General features: G+C 41.5%; 7 protein-coding genes across 7 annotated transcripts in view; 3 read left to right on the forward strand and 4 right to left on the reverse strand.

Moving 5' to 3' along the window:
- SS1G_09892 (hypothetical protein) overlaps positions 1 to 607 on the forward strand; it is a gene marked incomplete at both ends in the record, with an annotated part of 2,400 nt that extends 1,793 nt beyond the window's left edge. The window contains 2 exons of the mRNA XM_001589209.1: positions 239 to 271; positions 543 to 607. Coding sequence (XP_001589259.1) covers positions 239 to 271; positions 543 to 607 — 98 coding nt within the window. The remainder of the gene's footprint in view (positions 1 to 238; positions 272 to 542) is intronic.
- Positions 608 to 2,237: 1,630 nt separating this feature from the next.
- Positions 2,238 to 3,398, reverse strand: SS1G_09893 (predicted protein; the record flags this gene model as incomplete). Its single annotated transcript, XM_001589210.1, has 1 exon — positions 2,238 to 3,398. The coding sequence occupies one exon, from the start codon at positions 3,396 to 3,398 to the stop codon at positions 2,238 to 2,240; it is 1,161 nt and encodes a 386-aa protein (XP_001589260.1).
- Positions 3,399 to 5,822: 2,424 nt separating this feature from the next.
- Positions 5,823 to 6,674, forward strand: SS1G_09894 (hypothetical protein; the record flags this gene model as incomplete). The annotated part of the gene is made up of 3 exons (XM_001589211.1): positions 5,823 to 5,956; positions 6,051 to 6,231; positions 6,285 to 6,674. 3 exons carry the CDS (start codon positions 5,823 to 5,825, stop codon positions 6,672 to 6,674), a joined length of 705 nt encoding a protein of 234 aa, XP_001589261.1.
- Positions 6,675 to 7,482: 808 nt separating this feature from the next.
- Positions 7,483 to 8,037, forward strand: SS1G_09895 (predicted protein; the record flags this gene model as incomplete). Its single annotated transcript, XM_001589212.1, has 1 exon — positions 7,483 to 8,037. One exon carries the CDS (start codon positions 7,483 to 7,485, stop codon positions 8,035 to 8,037), a length of 555 nt encoding a protein of 184 aa, XP_001589262.1.
- Positions 8,038 to 8,990: 953 nt separating this feature from the next.
- Positions 8,991 to 9,884, reverse strand: SS1G_09896 (predicted protein; the record flags this gene model as incomplete). The annotated part of the gene is made up of 4 exons (XM_001589213.1): positions 8,991 to 9,079; positions 9,159 to 9,203; positions 9,257 to 9,292; positions 9,584 to 9,884. The coding sequence occupies 4 exons, from the start codon at positions 9,882 to 9,884 to the stop codon at positions 8,991 to 8,993; spliced, it is 471 nt and encodes a 156-aa protein (XP_001589263.1).
- Positions 9,885 to 12,305: 2,421 nt separating this feature from the next.
- SS1G_09897 (hypothetical protein) lies at positions 12,306 to 14,272 on the reverse strand (the record flags this gene model as incomplete). The annotated part of the gene is made up of 5 exons (XM_001589214.1): positions 12,306 to 12,331; positions 12,625 to 13,661; positions 13,713 to 13,926; positions 13,978 to 14,045; positions 14,106 to 14,272. The coding sequence occupies 5 exons, from the start codon at positions 14,270 to 14,272 to the stop codon at positions 12,306 to 12,308; spliced, it is 1,512 nt and encodes a 503-aa protein (XP_001589264.1).
- Positions 14,273 to 16,802: 2,530 nt separating this feature from the next.
- SS1G_09898 (predicted protein) lies at positions 16,803 to 17,392 on the reverse strand (the record flags this gene model as incomplete). The annotated part of the gene is made up of 3 exons (XM_001589215.1): positions 16,803 to 16,821; positions 17,104 to 17,229; positions 17,334 to 17,392. 3 exons carry the CDS (start codon positions 17,390 to 17,392, stop codon positions 16,803 to 16,805), a joined length of 204 nt encoding a protein of 67 aa, XP_001589265.1.
- Between the last annotated feature and the right edge of the window lie 1,853 nt (positions 17,393 to 19,245).

Here is a 19,245-nt window from a genome sequence, read left to right on the forward strand (position 1 = left end):
ATGTTGTGGTGTATAGAGATGGGGATGGGGATGAAGGCGGTTGTGGGTTAGATAGCTTGGGAGTTGGGGGTTGGGAGTTGTTTAGATGGGAATGGGGAGTTGGGGTAAAAAGGGTGTTTGTAACTTTTACGTGTATGATGTATAACTTTTGAACGACCGATAGATAGATGATTATAGATGATGATACTCAATGAGCTAGCCAAACCGTTTGAACCTAACCTTAATCTCAAATATATAGGTTTGAAGACCTGTAACCTAACTGAAATCACCTGTAATACTCTGCAGCGCTCGTACAATAGGCAATTACAAGGCTGATAAAGCCTAATAACCCTCTATACTATGTTTTTTTATTCTATTGATCGTGTCAAGAGAGGAGAGGGTAGGAAAGACTGAATGTTTTATAAGATCTTACTTGATTGGTATGGAATGGTATTTGGTGACAAGGCTATGACAATACCAACGTATACGATTAGCGTTTCAATATAAAATCAAAATTAAAATATGGGATCACCAGATCTTACATGATAAGCTCTTAGATTTAGGCGGGGGTTTGGGTCTGGGAATTGGTGGTGTATTTGTAGGGGGGGGGGAGGGAGAGAGGAGATAGCAAAGGGAAGAGATGAGAGAGAGGAGAGATGAGGAAGGAAGAAATAAAGGAGCAGGGACACTGAAGAGTACGAGATAAAAAGTAATAATTTTAATAATATGATTTATAATAAGGCTATATTCTCATTCTCATTCTCATTCCTAACCATCCATCTATTCCAATCATAACTCTAACATCAAAGAAACCCACCTCCCTGAAATTAAAGCACTCTATAATCAAATCAGACGATGCTTCCAAGGGACAACAACAAAAGCTCAAAATAGTCTAGATAATCAGAACTCAATAATACACTATCTAAACGAACAGCACCCAAAAGAAATACTCCTAGTGAAAATGCTCGATTCCGCTACACGTTTCGTGTAAAAGCTAATCTGTCTTTGATCTACATCTAGGCTATTTCATCTGTAGACCCCATTGACTCTAAGATAATAACAGACTTCTTTTCTTGGAGTAGTATATTTGTAAGATCTTATATTAATACGTCACGGGTTTATAGGCTTACATAGATATTACTTCTCCCGAGTCCTAACTGAGCTATTGAGGCAGATCTGTCGAAGCCCTGCCTCTTTAAATCTTCCCCGTGATGCTTAGACTGAGCAACTATATTCATCAATCTATTTCTTGAAATGCCGCTTTGAGAGCTTTAACTACTAACGTGGATGGATTTTTGCTTCTTTTTTCCAAAGTGGTGCTATAGAGTATAGCTAGATGTGGGAAGTGCACGCACGCGGACGAAATATGATGCGTATCGTTAAGGCCATGGCGTACATAGGGGAAATGTATTTTAAACAGCGAGGGAGGCTAGGTGTGTGGAGAATAAAGGTAGGTGCAGTGCTAACTTATTGTATAAATGGACAGATATTGCGGGGCGGGGAAAAGCACTGGACCATTATATATGCGATTGGATCGATTGTTCTCGTCTCAGACAAGACTTTATTGTCGAAAGCTTGGCATAGATTCTCAATGATGAGATGAAAATTGTTCTCAGGGCATTTGTACTCTGAACTACTGATTTAGGGCACCGAAAATCCTTTCGTAGTGTGAGTAATATAAAGACTATGAGAAACACTGATATGGAATCAAATCATAATACCATGTTCTCATTCACATTGAGATGGCGCTACCAAGTCTCATTGCGGAAGACAAACATGGAAGTTTGTATGCTTTCGAACCGCTATAATTAAGCAACAAAAAAAGGTTTATATGCAAGTGGAATATGGCAGTTGGTAAGATTATTATTTGTTATAAAACACTATTGAAATTCTCACAAAAGAAATCTGCGCGTTGACAAATCCTCTCCTACCAAGATTCTCTGTAGTAGAAAGTACTTGTAAACACTCCTAATAAGTCTCAGTCCAAACACCAGCATCTGACTGCTCAACCAACAAACGAAAAATAAAGATAAAGGAATGACTCCCATGACACTTAGTCACAAACACCAGCTTCTGAGTACTCCAACCAAGGAAAGAAAAAGGAAGATAAGAGGAAAATTCCCAATCCAAAGAAAAAACATCAAACATCAATATCAACGGCGCATAATAGAACCGAAAACTGTCTTTCGATCCATCACCCCTCAACTACCTTTCCAGTCTCTCCTTCTCATTATGTATCATAAATCATAAATAATACGCTATTGATAATACCACGCAGAATCATTAGAGTTCCATTGCGCCTGTAATGGAGCTTGTGTGGTATTGTTAGAACTTGCCCAAGGATTGTTAGAGGGGAAATCCGAGGTATTGTATTGAGTGTTTGAAAGCATTGGCGCAGGGTTATGAACAGGAAGATCGAAGGTATTGTGTCCAGTGTTTGAAAGGGTCGGCGTAGGGTTGTTAAAAGAAAAGCCGGACGTATTGTATTGGGTGTTTGAGAGGCAATGGTTGTCGAAGGGAAGTTCGGAGGTATTGTACTGGATATTTGAGGGCGTTGACCAAGAGTTTTTAATAGGAAAATTGGGAGTATTGTATTGGGTAGTGCCAACTGTTGGCCAGGAATTGTTAATCTGAGGATTGGGGGCATTGTGTTGAATGTTGCCAACGGCTGACCAAGAATTGTTGAGAGGAGGATTAGGGGTATTGTGTTGGGTATTGCCAATGGCTGGCAAAGAGTTGTTGAGAGGAGGATTGGTGGTATTGTGCTGAATGTTTGAGGGCGCTGAACAAGAGTTGTTTAAAGGAAAGCTGGAGTAGGGGGTGACTTGTCCCTCTGTGCCCGGCCTGTAGTTTATCTCTGGCTTCCACGGCGCTAGATTATGATGACTATTATTAAAGATGTTTGCCTGGCAACTGGATGTAGAATTCTCAGTAGTACTAGGCCGGTTGACTTCGCCGAATGACACAAAAGGTCTATAACCGACGCCCATTTGCTGAGGGATTAATTCTTGGTGATTTGCTTGTTGATGGTTTGCTTGTTCATTATTTGCTTGGAGCGAAGAACCCGAGGTAGTCTGGTTCGAAGTCGCGTGGTTCGAGGTCGTGTGGTTCGAGGTTGTCTGGTTCGAGGTTGTCTGTTTCGAGGTTGTCTGGTTCGAGGTTGTCTGGCTTGAGGATGTCTGGCTTGAAGTTGTGTGGTTTGAAGTTGACTGGTTGTAATTAACGGCTTGAGAAGAAGCTGAAGTGGACAAGTTCTGAGAATCCCCTGAGAGATTCTGAAATGCCGTAATAGGGAAAGTGGATAGTTGATTACAACCGTGGCTTAATGGGGGATTGAGAACCCTCGGGAAAGGCGTTGCTAATAACAGGGCACTGCTGCATGAAGTTGGTGCTGCCGATTGTAGATGTATCTTAGCCATGTGTACCCTGGTCTGTGCTCTCTGTCGGGTTATATCCTTGAGAATGGGGCAGAGGCAGTTCATCGGGAGACATAAAGTCATTCTGGTCGTAACTCATTGGACAAGCCGGTATCACATCATATGAAGAGTAGGCATCTGTAGGCCCCGACATCTTAAGTTTTTCCTTTCCCAAAAATGGCCTAGAACAAATAGCCGTGTTATCTAGGTTGTAGAAAGGACATATACCTTCAAAGGCTCCAGAAATACCAATAAATGAAGTTTGCTGGGCTCGAGGATGTATGCGTATGTGAAAAACTTTTCTGCTTTCTGCTTCTGCTTTTGCATTTGGGGGGAGCTCGAAGCTTAAAAGCACAGATCTCGAGCTTGAATAATGACTCGGAGAAGCCTAAATTAGATGAATAATACACTTGAAATAATTAGATGGAGTGAATATATTACTCATACAAAAAGAAAATCATCATAGGGCATCTATTATTCTGTTTGAGCAATCAATCACTTATTCCTCAACTCAGAATGAACAAAAACGTGGCCGATGACTCTCAGCCTTGACTATCGCTTCCTCCCATTAAGCAATGAAATTTTCGACATTCATCCAACAACGTATTTGTAACGCTTTAGCGTACCATTTCGAAATGATTCATCAGCGGTCAATGTCCCGATTCTATCTGGATAATATGATAATAATACTGCTGAATCAAAATATAAATGAAGGATATCTCTCCCAAAGAAATACCACACTTCCTGACTCGATCTTGTAAATACTGAATGGTTCATGAAACGCAAGACTTAGGTCTGGTCAAGAATAGAATATCTTAGCACTTTCCAGAATAATGCATCATGCCATCACGCTCGAAAGTTGGTGATGAAGTTTTACATGAGCTTAAGACTTGCAATGAATGGAAACTTTCTTAGCAGTTTCTCCCCAGAGCATCCTTGAGTACTCCAAGAACGTACATTGCATACGTATAGCACAAGTACATACTTTTTTCCTTGCTCCATGGTCCACCAAGGCTTTCGACTGGTAGACTTAAAGCAAATGGTTAACCAATGATGAGGCTTTATCTATGATTGAGATTGTACTCAAAGGTTACTTAAATAAAGCAAGGCAATGAGACAAACGACCATATATTTCGAAAATAGGTGGTAGATATGCGGTTACATGTACCCGACGTCTTGCCCTAACGAATGCGGGGTTACTACCCCACATCCAAACAGCCCACAAATTATTCTAGACGGAAGCAAAGCAAGTAACTTTTGTTATGCGCAAGCCGTCAATATATTGAGGTATTGAGCGTATCGAGAAGCTTGAATGCCACTGACCGTTTGGCGATTGATTGGAGCGTAGGTACTTCTATTCAACCCGACCAAGCAATGACACAGCCTCTATCACGGTAAAGGAAAAAGGTCCGCCCACAAGAGCAGAAACACCTACCAATACGCCTTACCCTACATGCTATCGCAGATTTCATGACGAAAGAAGTGTGCGGATAACAGTTTGCCAATTTTTGTATGTAAGCTAAGTCATTTGAATGCCGGTATTGATGTGATAGAAACGCAACCATTACGACCAACCACCAATACGGTGTGCGAAGACTCGACGACGACATGTCCATTCAAAGATAGACTTCGAAGGAAAAGCTTAAAGAATCGCAGCGGAATATGCAATGCGGTTGGGTTTTGCTTATGTGTGCCAGAAGATGGATGCCTAGCCTCCAGCGCTCAAAGGAATAATTTATAAAGAATCAATTTGGATGTGGTAGCGATTGCCATCGGATCAGAAACCATATGCGATGACCAAATGCGTGGTATATTCGGTGTAATATTGTCAAGACGGAGGTGCGGTGGCAGAAACGATTTCGATGAGGATATTTGCTCGAGTGGGAAAAAATGTTGGCCTTGTATTTAGAACCGGACTGTAGTATATAATCTAGAATGTAGCATTTCTCTTCGCCTTCGGGCATTGTAAGTATTTACCGAGAACTTTGCAATCAACATCCAAACTAACAAATTCATAGTGGTCAATTTGAAACGATACAGAGAAGATTAGCATGGCCCCTGCACTAAGGATGACACGCTCAATCAAAGAGAAGCTACCAATTTTTTTGCATTTTTTTTCTCTATCGACTCTATGTAGGAATAGATATTTTTGTCTTGATCAATTCTTTTTTTTTTTTTTTTGGCTTCGGCTCTCGTAAGCGAGGGAATCATAAATTATGGAGCTAACACAATTTTTGGTGCAACGAATGATTTCTGACTTTCACTGGCTTCGGAAACTGGACCCATAAATTGAAACGCGTTTAGACGCGCCAGCCCCGCGATTTGGCGCATGAAGTAATCATCAGAAGGGCAATTTGGAATTGCCCCCCTACAAGTCCCAAGAGTGCTCCCTTTATCCCATCTCTTGAATCTATATGTGAGCCAATAATGGATATCGACCAATTTCTCAATGATCCCTCTGAGGACGCATTGCGACCAAAAAATTCAAACACACCTGAAGTAGACTTGCAGGCGTTAACAAGAGCTTGGATTAATGAGCGCGGTGCTCCAGAAATTCTACCGTTGGTTTTATCCTATCTTTCAACAATTTCTACGGCCTCGAGGGTCTCATAATTTTCTTAATTACAATACGACTGACATTTGCTGAGGTTATAGATGGCCTCCCAATAATCTTGTCGAACGAGTTACAGAACGAATCAAAAAGCAAATCGAGAAGGTAGAAGAATTGACCGGAGATATGGATCCAAAGACAAATTTTGGCCTTATTTGTATACAGACGGAACTAGAGAGGTGGAAGTACCTCATCAGAGGATTAGTCAGAGCCAGAATCGCAAAGGTTTGCCCAAAGGCCACAAGTCGGCGGCGCATTTGCTCACTTGTATATTACAGATCGATGCGCATACGTTACACTACCTGAGCAATGAAGGACTTCGATCAAGGCTATCGGAAACTGAAATCGCATATGCCACAAGACATCAACAATTACTACACAGCCATTACTTGTCGAGTTTCCTGGGGAGCTTTCCTGCTACACTACAGAACTTGAACGATCAGGCAGGAGGCATTTCTATGATCAGTGGACCAGATGAAGATACTGCTGTATTTGCAAGAGGTACGGGAAGTTATGAAGAATTTACTGGTGATGGCGGTAGCATATCCGTTTTGGGAAGAGGAAGAGATGGGGACGATGTGAAAGATGTTGGCAGAGGGGAGGTCGTAATTGCGAGATGGTCGGATGTCAGGGAGCATGTTGAGAAGGGAGAAATGGAACTAGTTTGAAAGATCCATCCTGAACGAAGCACACCACACAGTTTTGGCCCACTTCCGTCGGGACGGAGAACAACATTGCTACCAAACGTGATGTCCTATGGAGGAGCCGACCTACCTATTCAAAGCTCTTCCCGTATGGCGACTCATCTATTGCTTGTTCCACCAAGCTACATTAGATGATGATACATGCAATGGAGACGATCAGTGGGAATTTACAACTACCGAGAGTCATCACGCTTGAGGATGAATATGAGCTGTTTTATTGCATCGAACACTGATATTTTCGAATTACGACAAAATAACTTTGGCGGGCGGGAAGCGGCCATGAGGGCCAATGGATAAAAGCATCCCACATACTTTTTAATTATCATACTCCGCAAAATAGGAAGACGGATTGACGAACTTACGGAGTACTGGAAAGATCCGTCTTCTTCAGAGCAACACTTTGAAGATTAGGAATCCTAGCTCGTTTGGTAGGTGATTTAAATGCCAAGATTCGGGGTAGAAGCATCAAAAGCACAAGGAGTATCCACTTATGGAATTCTGGTTCAGATGCATCCTCAATTTAAAAGGCCGAGCTCATGGGAGGCTCTTTTCTAAGTGAATGGTTTGTTATACCTGAAAATTCATATGTCGCAAATTGTTATGACCTACCAAAATAAGCACAAAATATTTAAGCTTCGATATTTCTCCAGATGTAGAAGGAGAAATGGAAGAAGAGAAAACAGTTATCTGATTATACATTCACTTAAGCTCATCAAAATGTTCTTGTCTCTCCTCACGCAAGCAGGCTTTTCGGCTTCCTCATACTGCAGATATGACCACAAACGACAACACCAACTCTACGCAACAACCCTCCAAAGCTCGCGGCGTCCCTTCTATGACCCCTCAGTACTCACCCAACTTGGCTTATTCTCATCAAGTTCCTGGTGCCTCTGACCAGGCAGGTTCACCCCCTTCATATGAGGAGGCTCAACGCAGTTCTAGGCAACAGTCCTCCAAGACTCGCAGCGTTCCTTCTGTAAATCCTCAGCACTCACCTAGCTCGGCTTATTCTCGTCAAATTTCTGGTGGTTCCGAACAGCCAAATTCACCTCCTTCTTATGAAGAGGCTCAACGTGTTTGGCACAATGAGAACCACCTGTCATCGGATATGAACTCTACACTTTCAGGAGCTGCAGATGTCTCTGATGCAGAAGCGAACCGACCTCTTATTACTAATGGGTTTGAAGGCTATACTTTCACGGAGCCTAATGGATCTGATAATACTGTCGACACCTCCACAGCTGAAGCGAACCGTCCTCTTATTACTGATGAGTTCAAAGGCTATAATCTCACGGAGCCTACCGGATCTGATAATACGAGGTCTTAGGGTTCGATGAGTTCGGTCGAGTCTGGCATCTCCATCCCTCGAAGTGATCGACTAGCCTCTTTTGATGACCTGAGTAATAATTTAGTCAAAGGGTAGCAAAGTTCAGTATTTCAAAGGAGAACCCGATTTTCGTCATTGGCGGATGCGTACGAGGCCCCGATCATATCAATTTCAGCGAAGGAGTTTGTGGTGTACAATGGAGGCTTTGGATTTGGGATGATTGTCAAATGAGGAGGAAGAAACTGGGGCCTGTGTACGCAGAAGGATAGACTGACAGTTCTCGGATATGTTTATAAACCATTCGTGTTGTGATTGTTAGGATGAATATTCTTTTTTTACGGGAGCGGAGTCTTCCTTTCTTGGCTTTTTGACTCATTACTTTGGGAGTCAGCAGTTACTTTCTCCCAACCTTTTCATCGTACAGGAATCAGAAGGACAGTAGGCATTCGTGGACGTTCGTTGTTACTTCTGTGCTGGTAATAAATGCATTCTCTATGAGTATCGTTTTCTGTTATATATGTTCCTAAGTGAGTGTTTCATTTCCCTCGTTTGTACCCTTTCATTAGTATCAGAAGTCTCTCATCATTCCCTCACGAAGAAGCAAATGCTAGGCACAAAGACAACAAGATGGTTCAGATGGGATATAGTGTTAGTAGAGTCATGTTGCTAGACCTGGAGAAATCATTCACATATGGACAGCATGATTTCATGTGTCATTCTTCTAACATCATGACTGTGAAAATTATAGATGTGAGAGCGAAACTTGTGCATTTAAGCTTCCAAGTCTTCCAAGGAGAGGAATAGAAAATTAAAAGCAGAAACATTTTATATACTCAAGTTGTCCACAATTTTACTTAAATATTTTTTAAATTCTCACAGGGTGTCTACATTTCCTAACAACAGAATATAATCATGTATAATTCTCACCACAGCCGGAGCAATCGGAACCTTTGCTATTCCTCAACAAGCCAGCCATCCTCAAGCGCACACCCGCTCATTAATGCCACATCTTCTACCTCAGCCTCTACCGGCGATGCTTCAGCTAGATACGTTTTTTCAGGAACAACTCATTCATCAAAATACACCGCCGTGGTTCAGCCTGGAAACTCCACAAGCTTTACCACTACCCCTCTCAATAATTCTCAGCAGAGCAATGGAAGCCTTTCCTATTCCTCAACAAGTTAGCCATCCTCCAGCACATACCCACTCAAAAATATACCATCCTCCGCCTCCGCCTCCACCGATAATGCTTTCCCTAAATACACCCTTTCAGAATCAAGTTCTTCAAACCCTAGATCTTATCCCTCATCAAAATACACCACCACAATTCCGCATAGAAACCCTACACACTCTACCATCACTCCTCTCACTAATTCCCCAGCTCCATACGTTCCTCAGCCAAGAATTTATCCCAACCTCATCGAACACAGACGAAACCTTGGACACCATCACTCCTCCTCAACACACACTAATCAATTGCCAGAAGACTCATGCTCCGAAGATACCTGCTTCGAAGACGGTTACTCCGAATTTTCAGTTTCCTTACGTTCTTCACCTGATCCTTGTAATGGACAAGCTATACAGAATTGGGTCTGATCAGGCGCAACAATATCATCAAAAACAAGAACAAGAACCCAGTAGGATAGATCATCCAAGTCTTCGAAACCCGATCTCGATTTCTGGTCGCGTATTCCCTGATTCTGAAAAATCCGCAGTTGGCCTCCAGGAACGGAAATCCTCGACCAAGTCGAGATATGAGCCTTCGACACAAGTTGACGCTTCTCCTCAAACTCGGTCCTATCAGCGAGATGAAACTGGATTATATACCTTGAATAATGAAGAGACATCGAAAGAAGGAAAACGGAAATTGAGAGAGCTCGTCCCGAGAAGTATGCGCCAAGCAGATATTGCGGCGAAGAGGGCCGAAGGATTTATATCCCGACGATATCGAAGCAGCACGCATGAAGATGGGTTTTGAGCGGTGATTTATGGAGTGTTTCTTGGGGGAGAGTTTGGAGGAGGAATTACCTTGGTGTAACGATACTATACTGGAGGCAGCGGCTGCCTAAGGTTTCGTCTGGTTGGTAGTTGTGGGTTAAGGCTTTATCACTAGTCTTCACTTGGAAGTGAAGTCGTTACTAGATCAAGTAGAATGTAGGTAAACTAATTGATAACTAAGTTGAGCACAAAGCTCCTTAACTACGAGACTAAATGAATGTTTATATACCCTATATCATCTTTTGAGGACCTTTGGGACCCTAAGGTCCAAAAGGTCCTCGAGGTCACGTGAATTAATGAATCGTGACACTTGGTTCTGCAGACTATGTATGGGTTTCTCTTCCGACTTTGCAAATGGACAACGAGATGTAAGAAAGATTTTGTAGGGTATAGGATATTAATTGAATGATAAAGTTCCCTCATCTTTTCATATATTCATCCATCTATCCATATCCATCTACTCCATCAGCTAAACACAACGGAATAGGAAATATTCCCATAAACACCCTCCCTTACAAAAACCGTCTCCTCCGCGTCACGCTGCATCTTAGTCTCATAGTTTAATAATATCAATATTTCATGGATTTTCCTCCTTTACTTCTTTCTATCGCTTGCTTGAATTTTAAGTAACTAATCTTACAGAAGCAAAATCTTATAAAAATAACTAGAATAAATATTTTTGATAATTAAAGGAGATATATATATATATATACTCAGCTCCTCTCTCTTTCTATTTAAAAAAATCATTAGAAAATATGAAATCTATTCAAGATTATTGTCACGCCTCTATACCCGAGATTATTATTTAATCTTAGTAAGATAAAAAAATTTATAATTAAATCTCAGAATCTCATATTTCTCTTCTCTTCATCTTTCCTATATTCTCAAATCCTTTGTCACGAACTATATTTTCGATAATTCTAGTAGTAATTTACTATATTTATAAACATCTCTCTCACTGCAGACAGATATTACCTTACAATTTATGATTGATATATAATCAAAAGTCCTACTTTGATCCCGTCCCTCTTGATCTGAAATTCCCATTACCTGCCACACGATGACGAGACATTTACATACACACAAATAAATACACACAATCAGGATATTAAAAGGATAAATTTTAATTTGTTTTTTCATTTTATATCTCAACTATTATTTCTCGACTCAGTGTAGACATCAAGAGCCACTCTCAAGAACCAAACACTCGTGGGGAATAAGTAAAGCAGTAAGCAAGAAGTAGTAGTCCTATCCACATACGATAAAACTTATGCCCATATACCCGTTTAGGGTTGCAATATACGTCTCTTCATCCATATATCACCATCACCATCACCATTTTCCTTCTCCCTTTTCCTAGTACTCCACAACTCATACAATCAAACAAATAAGGGCAAGTTTCTCTAAACCCAACAAAAGTAGCGGAAGCCTAGCTACTATACCATCTTCCATTCCAACTACCCTATTATGAAGAAATATAATCCTCTTCGTCTTCAATTCATCCATGTATTCCACATCCCATATTGTAACAATTCCTAATCTCAATCACCATCTCTTGACAATCCATCTTTAAAAGCAAAGAGAAAAAGCGAATAAGCCCAATTTTGCAAATATACATGTAAGTGACAAACGCATTATTAGGGAAGAGTAAAACTCAAGGTCCAGAGGTAAACGATTCGTTAATGGAAGTGGAATTATTAAAGGGGGTTTTCGTGAATATCCGTTTGGTGGGAATAATTGAAGGAACTAAAGGCAAATCGAATGTTTCGAATCCAGAAAAAGGAGGAATAACAAGTGAGCGTGCATATGTGACTGATGTATGTACGATTGGAAAGACTCATGAGGTAGAAAATTTGGAGTTGATGTCGAGAGTATTGAGACAATGTTTCTTCAGTCGATGACAAGACTAGAAGATTGATACTTTGCAAAAGGAAATATGATAGCGTAATCGTGTTTCGCCCATGTATAGGTCGTCCTCATTTTAATAAAAAAAAGTTTTCGTGTAAAGTGTTGTGAGCACAAGAGCTCTTCTTGTCAAAAGAGAGTGTGTGTTGTGGTGGTCCAGGATCCTTGATCCAAGAAAGGTTTGTTTTTCGCTGAATCGACTCGATGGTGGATATTTAAAAAGGACTCGCTGATAACTCAAAATGTATGCCGATGCATTGTTTAGGTTAAACCTAGAGAATGAAAGACGTGTGACAAGCAAGACACACAGACTCTTAAATGCAAGCCGATACGCCAGAGCAAATGTGATATAGAAAAACTTTCCGTTAAACCTTTCGCAGATGAAGACGGACTAAAAGAAGACTCGACCGAGAAGTTAGAAAATCGGTGAGTGATTGTAGAAAAAACACAGGTCAGGGTATTTAGATGACCTGTTGTACTGATAGTTGGAAGCTGTTCCGAATATTTGTTAAAATCGAACAAATGTAAAAAAAGCCAAAAACTCCGAGGAATGCAATGCCATGCTAAACGCCAAATGAGATGCAAAAGATATTATCTAGTATGAGACTTGTCTTCGTGGGCCTCGATCGTAAAATATGGGAGAGCTCATCATAGGGGAGCTCGTCATTTCTGTCGTTAACATACTGCCGCTTGATTTTGATCGACTAGGGGCAGTGGGGCTGTCATCAATTTGTCCGTGTTGGCCAATAGCATAAGTGTGTGCTCTGCTGAGCTTAGTTCTGTTTTGTCGAAGTCTTCCCATTTCCCTCTCACAGGTGTAAGCATGTTCCTTAGCATCCATCTCAACGTAATTCTGAGGAAAGCAACGGCCTTGATGTTCTGTGAAGAAAGCACTATAACCACCATCGAGGATATACACTTCAGGGTAGGAAAGCTTAGGGTATTGTTCGACGTTAGTTGTACGATCCTGTTGTCGTACGTGACGAGCCATAATGGGTGCTCGATGTGCGGAATATTCGCAATGAAAGATTAGAAGGGTTTTGCCAGGGATATTTGTTTCAAACAATTGACTGGTCAATAATTCTTTGTCATTATAGTTGACAGCACCATCAATATGTCCACCCTCAAACTCATACTCGAATCTGCAATCAACAATCATTCGTTGATCATATTCATCATCGTATTTCCCATCAAGAATTTCCAATAAGGTCTCCTTGGCAATCCTGGGAATGCTGTCAGGTTGACCTTCCTGGAAGAAATGTGGTAAAATTGGTTGGTGTATCTCATCAATATCCATAACGGTATGCAAGTTGCTTGACATACTTTCCTTCTCCTTGACGATATCTTGTGGGCTTTCAAACATGCTAAGTGATCGTCGAAATTGTTTCCTAGGCCGAACTAACGGATTAGAAGTTCTGCGTGAGTGACTACCAATCGGTGATCCATTCACGACTCTGCTTGACACACTTGAGAACGGTTTGCTTAGTCGAGGTGGTGGTGCCATGGTAGGACTATTCGCAGATTGTGAACGACGTTCTCGTGGTGGTGATTCCATAAAACATTCGCCCAAAGACATTGATGTGGAGGTAGACAATTTGCTGCTTCCGGCACCGAAGCGGAAGGCAGGCGATTGACTATCAGAGTTTTGTCGAGGCAGAGAGCTGGATGAATGACCTTTGGTGCGTGAAAAGGTTGGTCGTAATAATAAATTTTTCCGTCTTCTGTAGCTAATATTAGTACGGCATTCTTTGGAATGTGTAATTTACACTTACTCGGCACCAAAAGGTTTCGAGGCGTCCAATAAACTAGGACGAATTGGAGATGACCCCATAGTTGTATCTTCCGTAGTTGTACCTGCTGGTGTAGGTGATGGTATCTCAATTTGCGCAGAGAAATATGGTTGCTTATGGGGAAGAGGGGAAATATCCATTCTTTCATTCAATGGGCCTGGTGAAGAGGAAGGTAATGGAGGAGTAGTAACACAATCTGTATTTTATTAATATCTCCAGTATTGTCTTCCGGTAAACCAGTTCTTACCCCTGCCATCCAATGTTCCAAAAAGATTCGACGTGAATAGAGATCGACGAGGAGTGGGTAATTGAGGGCTGTAAACATTAGAGGTTAGCAGAAGTTAAGGATAAAGAAGACGGTGGAATTGAACGTACCTCATATCAATGTGAAAATTCTGTGATAGATCTGCCGCCAAACTTGCTGTAGGTGAAGAACCACGAACGGGTTTTACCATGAAGTAGTCTGATTTAGAATGCTTCATGCTCAGATCCCGAAAGTCGAAAGCACCGGGACCGAAAGAATTTGCAGTGACGCTCGACATATGTGCGTGCGGGTGCGAAGTATACAAAGCATTTCGAGCCCAAGCTGGCATACAAGAAGAAGGCTGCATTGCAGCTATGGGTGAAGATTCCATGATTGATGGTGTGAGAGATTAGAAGTGAATTCGCTGCTCAAAATAATACTTGCAATTGAATTGTTCAAGGGAAATCCACTGCAGGAAAGCTCCGTTGACGTGATAACAAACAGTAGTATGAATTGAGAGTCTTCAAGATCCAGATTGACGGCAAACAATCAAATGGGGAAGAGATGCCCAAATGTCGTTGCTATACAAACTGTGAATCACGGCAGAATTCTTTTGATTGAAGAGAAGCTGTAGAGATTGAGAAAGGTTGTCCGGAGAGAATTATTGGAATGCTTGGTGCATCGAAACCTGTGGAAAGGATTGTATTGCCTTTTGGTATGTCTCTCGGTCAATGGGTGGATTTGGTGGCTTAACCTGGGTTATTCCACGAGCATCGGTCGAGATAAAGGTCGAGATCGATTCTTCGGGGAAAAAAGGTCGAATAGTAGGTCGAAAGATGGTCGGCCCTGATCGTAGATATATCTCACAACATAAAGAGGGAAAAAAGGTGATGCGGGAGGAATTGACCTTTCTTTTGTCTCTCCGATATGGTTAATACAACAACGAGATTATTGCAAGGGGACCTTGGTGGCGTCCAGTCGAAGAAGACAAGCCTAAAGGAAGGGGACCAGATGGAGGAGAAGGCACCGACGGTCGAAAGCTAAAGAGTTGGTTAGTAGTCGTGGATGGTTAAAAAGAAGTTTTAAGAAGGGCGGATTTGCTCGAAGATAAAAGATTTCGATTTAACTAAGGCTCTATCCAAGCAAACAAGAAATTCGGGATTTAATGTGTCAATTGGTGTCAATTGATATCAATTGGTGTCGCCAGTGGAGTTCATTTTCTCATTATTATCATATTCCCTGAATGGTCCTGTCGCTCTGGTGTTGTCAGGGAGATGATTCTCTTCTTTTTTTTTAATGAATATTCGTTTCCTAGGTAGCTAGACGAGAAGAGGGGGTTACCATAAGGTTACAATTTCTACTGTGCTTGCTATCTCGTCCCTCTCACTCTATTTTGCCGTCTACTCCGTAGCGAGTATAATCAAATGATAATTACAGCACACTTAACCTATATTGTCTCTTTTATTCAGTTGAGTTGCGTTGCTAGGTACTTCACTCTGCTAATCCTAACCATATCTCTCGCATGAAGCGTGGGTTGTAGTGAAGTATATAAGTGGGTGAGAAAAGGTCCAGGGTAGCTTTGGTGGGTTGAAAAATAGTCAAGTCAAACCACTCCCTTCGCGAATAAAATGATAGAATTGATGTCGTTTTCTTCGCATCCACTATTTCTAATCACCCATGAAAATGGCCCGCCGACCGTGGAGTTGAAAAAGTCGTAATGGTACCACAATGGTCAATGCCAAGCTGAGCATCCTTTGTTTCCCTAGTCGCGGGGATTTGCTTGTGAACAGGGCCAAAAAAGAGAAAAGGACAGCAACCAACTAAAACATGGCTACTCATCTCAACAGCTTCTAGCCTTGCCGACTAGTCTCCGCTCAAGTTGCTCGGTACCTTGCTTTGTATGGGGATCCATGAATCCATCGGTTCTAAGAATCCTTACCTAGTTCGCAGAAGAAAAAAAGCGAATATGGAAAAAAGAGGATAATGGGGCTAGTGATGGATGAATGGGCTGATTGCGGTTTTGCGGCGAAGGAACGGAGGGGTCAAGCATTAAGAAGGCGATGGATTGGTTCATCAAACAAATGGTTGCTGAGTGAGAGATGGATGAACATGGTTTACACTCTGCAGGTGACCTGGAGTGATATACAGCCCGGGTATTACATATGGGTCAATTTGTACGACCAGAGTTATGAATCAGATATGTAACATTGAAATGGAATGATGTCGTTGTGGATGTATCGAGATGTTTGATGAGAAGTTAATTGAGAAGACGATGAATGTTATAGTCTACAAGTGAGTATAACGAGTATAGCGTAGCGGCTTAATAGAGCAATGAAGGGTTTACCATGAGAGGAGGATGAGGAAGCGAGATATGATATCTATCAATTTGATCTTCTATCAGAATTTTCCCTTATTGTTCCTGGAGTATAATGTCTCAAAGTATAACTCACGGACGGAAGGGACCTGAAAAAAAAAGCATATGGGTTCTGAGGCCATTCTTGTTCTTATGATTGGTTGATATCGCTCACCCGTTCATTTGTTTGGCTCTTATTTTTTTCCGGGATGGTGACCTTCATTATCCTCAATTATGAATATGGCATTGTGATATTGATAGACGGGGTGGTTGAGCTGCGAAATGACGAACCCATCATGATGAATAGAAGGAATTTTCAACCTGGTTTACGTTTACTTTTGGCTCCTTAGTCTATTCTATCCTATGTTGTTTGACGTATAGAGCATTGAATGATTCTTTATCAGATCAAAGTTATTGTCTTGATGAAACCCAGTTCTTGATTTATTGATATTAAAAAGAATCACCCATTCATTTCTTACTTGATCGAGTAAATCCTAGATGCAAAATATGCACAGGGCATTCACAAGGTTATGAAATTTAAGCTTTTACGTCTTAAGTTTCATGCATCGTAGCTTCCTTTCATTGCATCACACCATTCTAGCTTTCTTTGCTGATATTGGTCAATGTGAATATCTTCCCGTCTTACTTGGTCGTCAGATCCCACTCAAAAATGATTCAACACAACTTCATTCGTTCATTCATACATAACACAATGTGTGAGCGCGAGAGAGCGTGAAAGTAAATATTTACACAACGCGTCTCTCATTCTTACTTACAATCTACGAAGAATCTTCCAAGCTTTTATTGCGCGTAGGCTTTTCAGCTCAATGTCATCGAGATTCTTCTTATCTTCTGTTCCGATATCCCGATATCCCCGAAAAACTGTCACATCTCCTCTGTATCTAGAAACAGAAAGATTCCATTCAATAATTAATTAATAATGCGTCGTTTCTGTTTCCATAACGGCTTCATTGCCCCATATCCCGTACGGAGTACAGCACAATACCGATCGGCATCCTCAATAAAAACAAAGACCAAATGCCCGAGAGCGCCTATTCTTTTCATATCATAGGCACAAATTGCAAATTGTAAGATTACGATATTCTTTTCATTTCAGAACAAGATCTACTTTTATGGAGTATACACTATACATACTTCAAATTGAGGTCGCATAAAAGGTCGACCTATGATAACTGACAACGCAGCAATTTATCCTTCACCTGGTCCTTTCTTTCACTCACGGACTCCCCAAGGCGGAATCATGAAAATTGCTTCTCCATATGGTCTCTAGTGTAACCGCCCGGGGTAACTTTTATCAATATCAATTATTTTCGTCATCCATTGCTGTCGGCGATGGGAGAGTTGAGGAGGTTTACCATCCGATGATATATTGAATATTTATTACATGGTAGGATCTCAAGCAGAAACATGAAGAGAGTTTGACCAGCGGTGTGGGTGTCCAGGTCAACCGTTGACCAAATGGTTGATTTGACAAAAAAACTTATCATATATGCCGTGCTAACGAATTATAGGTACAAATTCCAACACGATTAATAAAGCAATAGCTCGTATCACCATGTCCGTAGCCTTGCCAAATCAGCCTGTTTCGCCCGAGGCTATCCACGGGAGGCTTGGCTGATTATTATTTCATGAAATTGGTAGCCTGGCCGACCGACGCTGAAACTCACTCCCGCAGATAAACTAAAGTCTCAGCAGACGAATTTCAGCTCAGCCTGGAAATTTGAGTGATTATCAATGGGTAGGGAAGCCCCGTAAGTAAACGAATAAATTAATGATCCCTTCTAGCTTCTTAATGGTGGAAAGTACCATCACAAATGAACCCACCACGGTTTGAATACATCGAGATCCTTTTACTTCAAAACCATCTCCTTTTCTGCGGAAAAAAGAGGACCTCAACTTTCTAGGCAATTTCATAGCGCAACCGGGCTACGACCACCGTCCATGAATATCAACCGGGAAACCAAGGGGAAAATATCTTGGAAGGTATTGAGGTTCCTCAGTCATCTTCTTTTCGAAGTACCAGCGGAAGATCAGATATATCCACCATTCACGGTCAAAGTCTCTAACACTCCGCTTCATCATCACTCATCAAAATCTCACCAGAAGTCAGAATTCTCTCAATTTGAAACAAAGTCTGGGTCTGGCTAGTTTAACGTTTTGATAGTCTTGTCAAGTTTGCTCGTTTTGTTTGTATCTATTACCATTCTCCAAGGCTCCAAGCCTCGCTGCGTAACAACGATGGCCCTTGTCTATACTCATCTCCCTTTACAGGGTAGAGAAAACTGAATGTGAACCTTGGATGCGGGCCAGATTTTCAAGGAAGCAAGATTCGTTTTATTCAAAGTGCTCCGGGAGTAGGAACCTTGCTCCATTTTAGGATTACCTGCTACATCTTCCTTCTTCGATTCTCACTGCAGATTTCGATGCTTGGGCAAGCAATTGATGTCATTGGCAAATGCAAGTAGAGCAGATCATTCGTATCGGTTTTCTAGAAGCAGTTATTATGCTTTTATATGTGTGAGGGTATCCCAGAATAAAAAGAGATTGAGAAGACAATGAATGTGTTGGTTATCTTATCGCGTCGTAATCCAACCATCAGCCTCGAATTATGGACAATAGTCAATCTGGATTCTCGAAGAAGATCATCAAGATAGGAAATGTCAAGTGAAAGAACGAAAGATATCCTTACGCATCTACAGACGATATTTCTCATTATGATCTGACATATCAGCCGGGGTTTGGCTCGCGGCGGTTGCACGGTACAAGGCATGAGATTAGATCTTTTCTTGTGGCGGATACGGCAAAGGGGCGGGATGGTTGAAGTACAATGATATGGCAGCTATGCAAGTTGCCGTCTTCTTCACATGAGCTCATTTATTTCACGCACCTATCAATTG

Source organism: Sclerotinia sclerotiorum, genomic scaffold, assembly GCF_000146945.2.
Source record: "Sclerotinia sclerotiorum 1980 UF-70 scaffold_14 genomic scaffold, whole genome shotgun sequence".
Classification (NCBI taxonomy): Eukaryota; Fungi; Ascomycota; class Leotiomycetes; order Helotiales; family Sclerotiniaceae; genus Sclerotinia; species Sclerotinia sclerotiorum.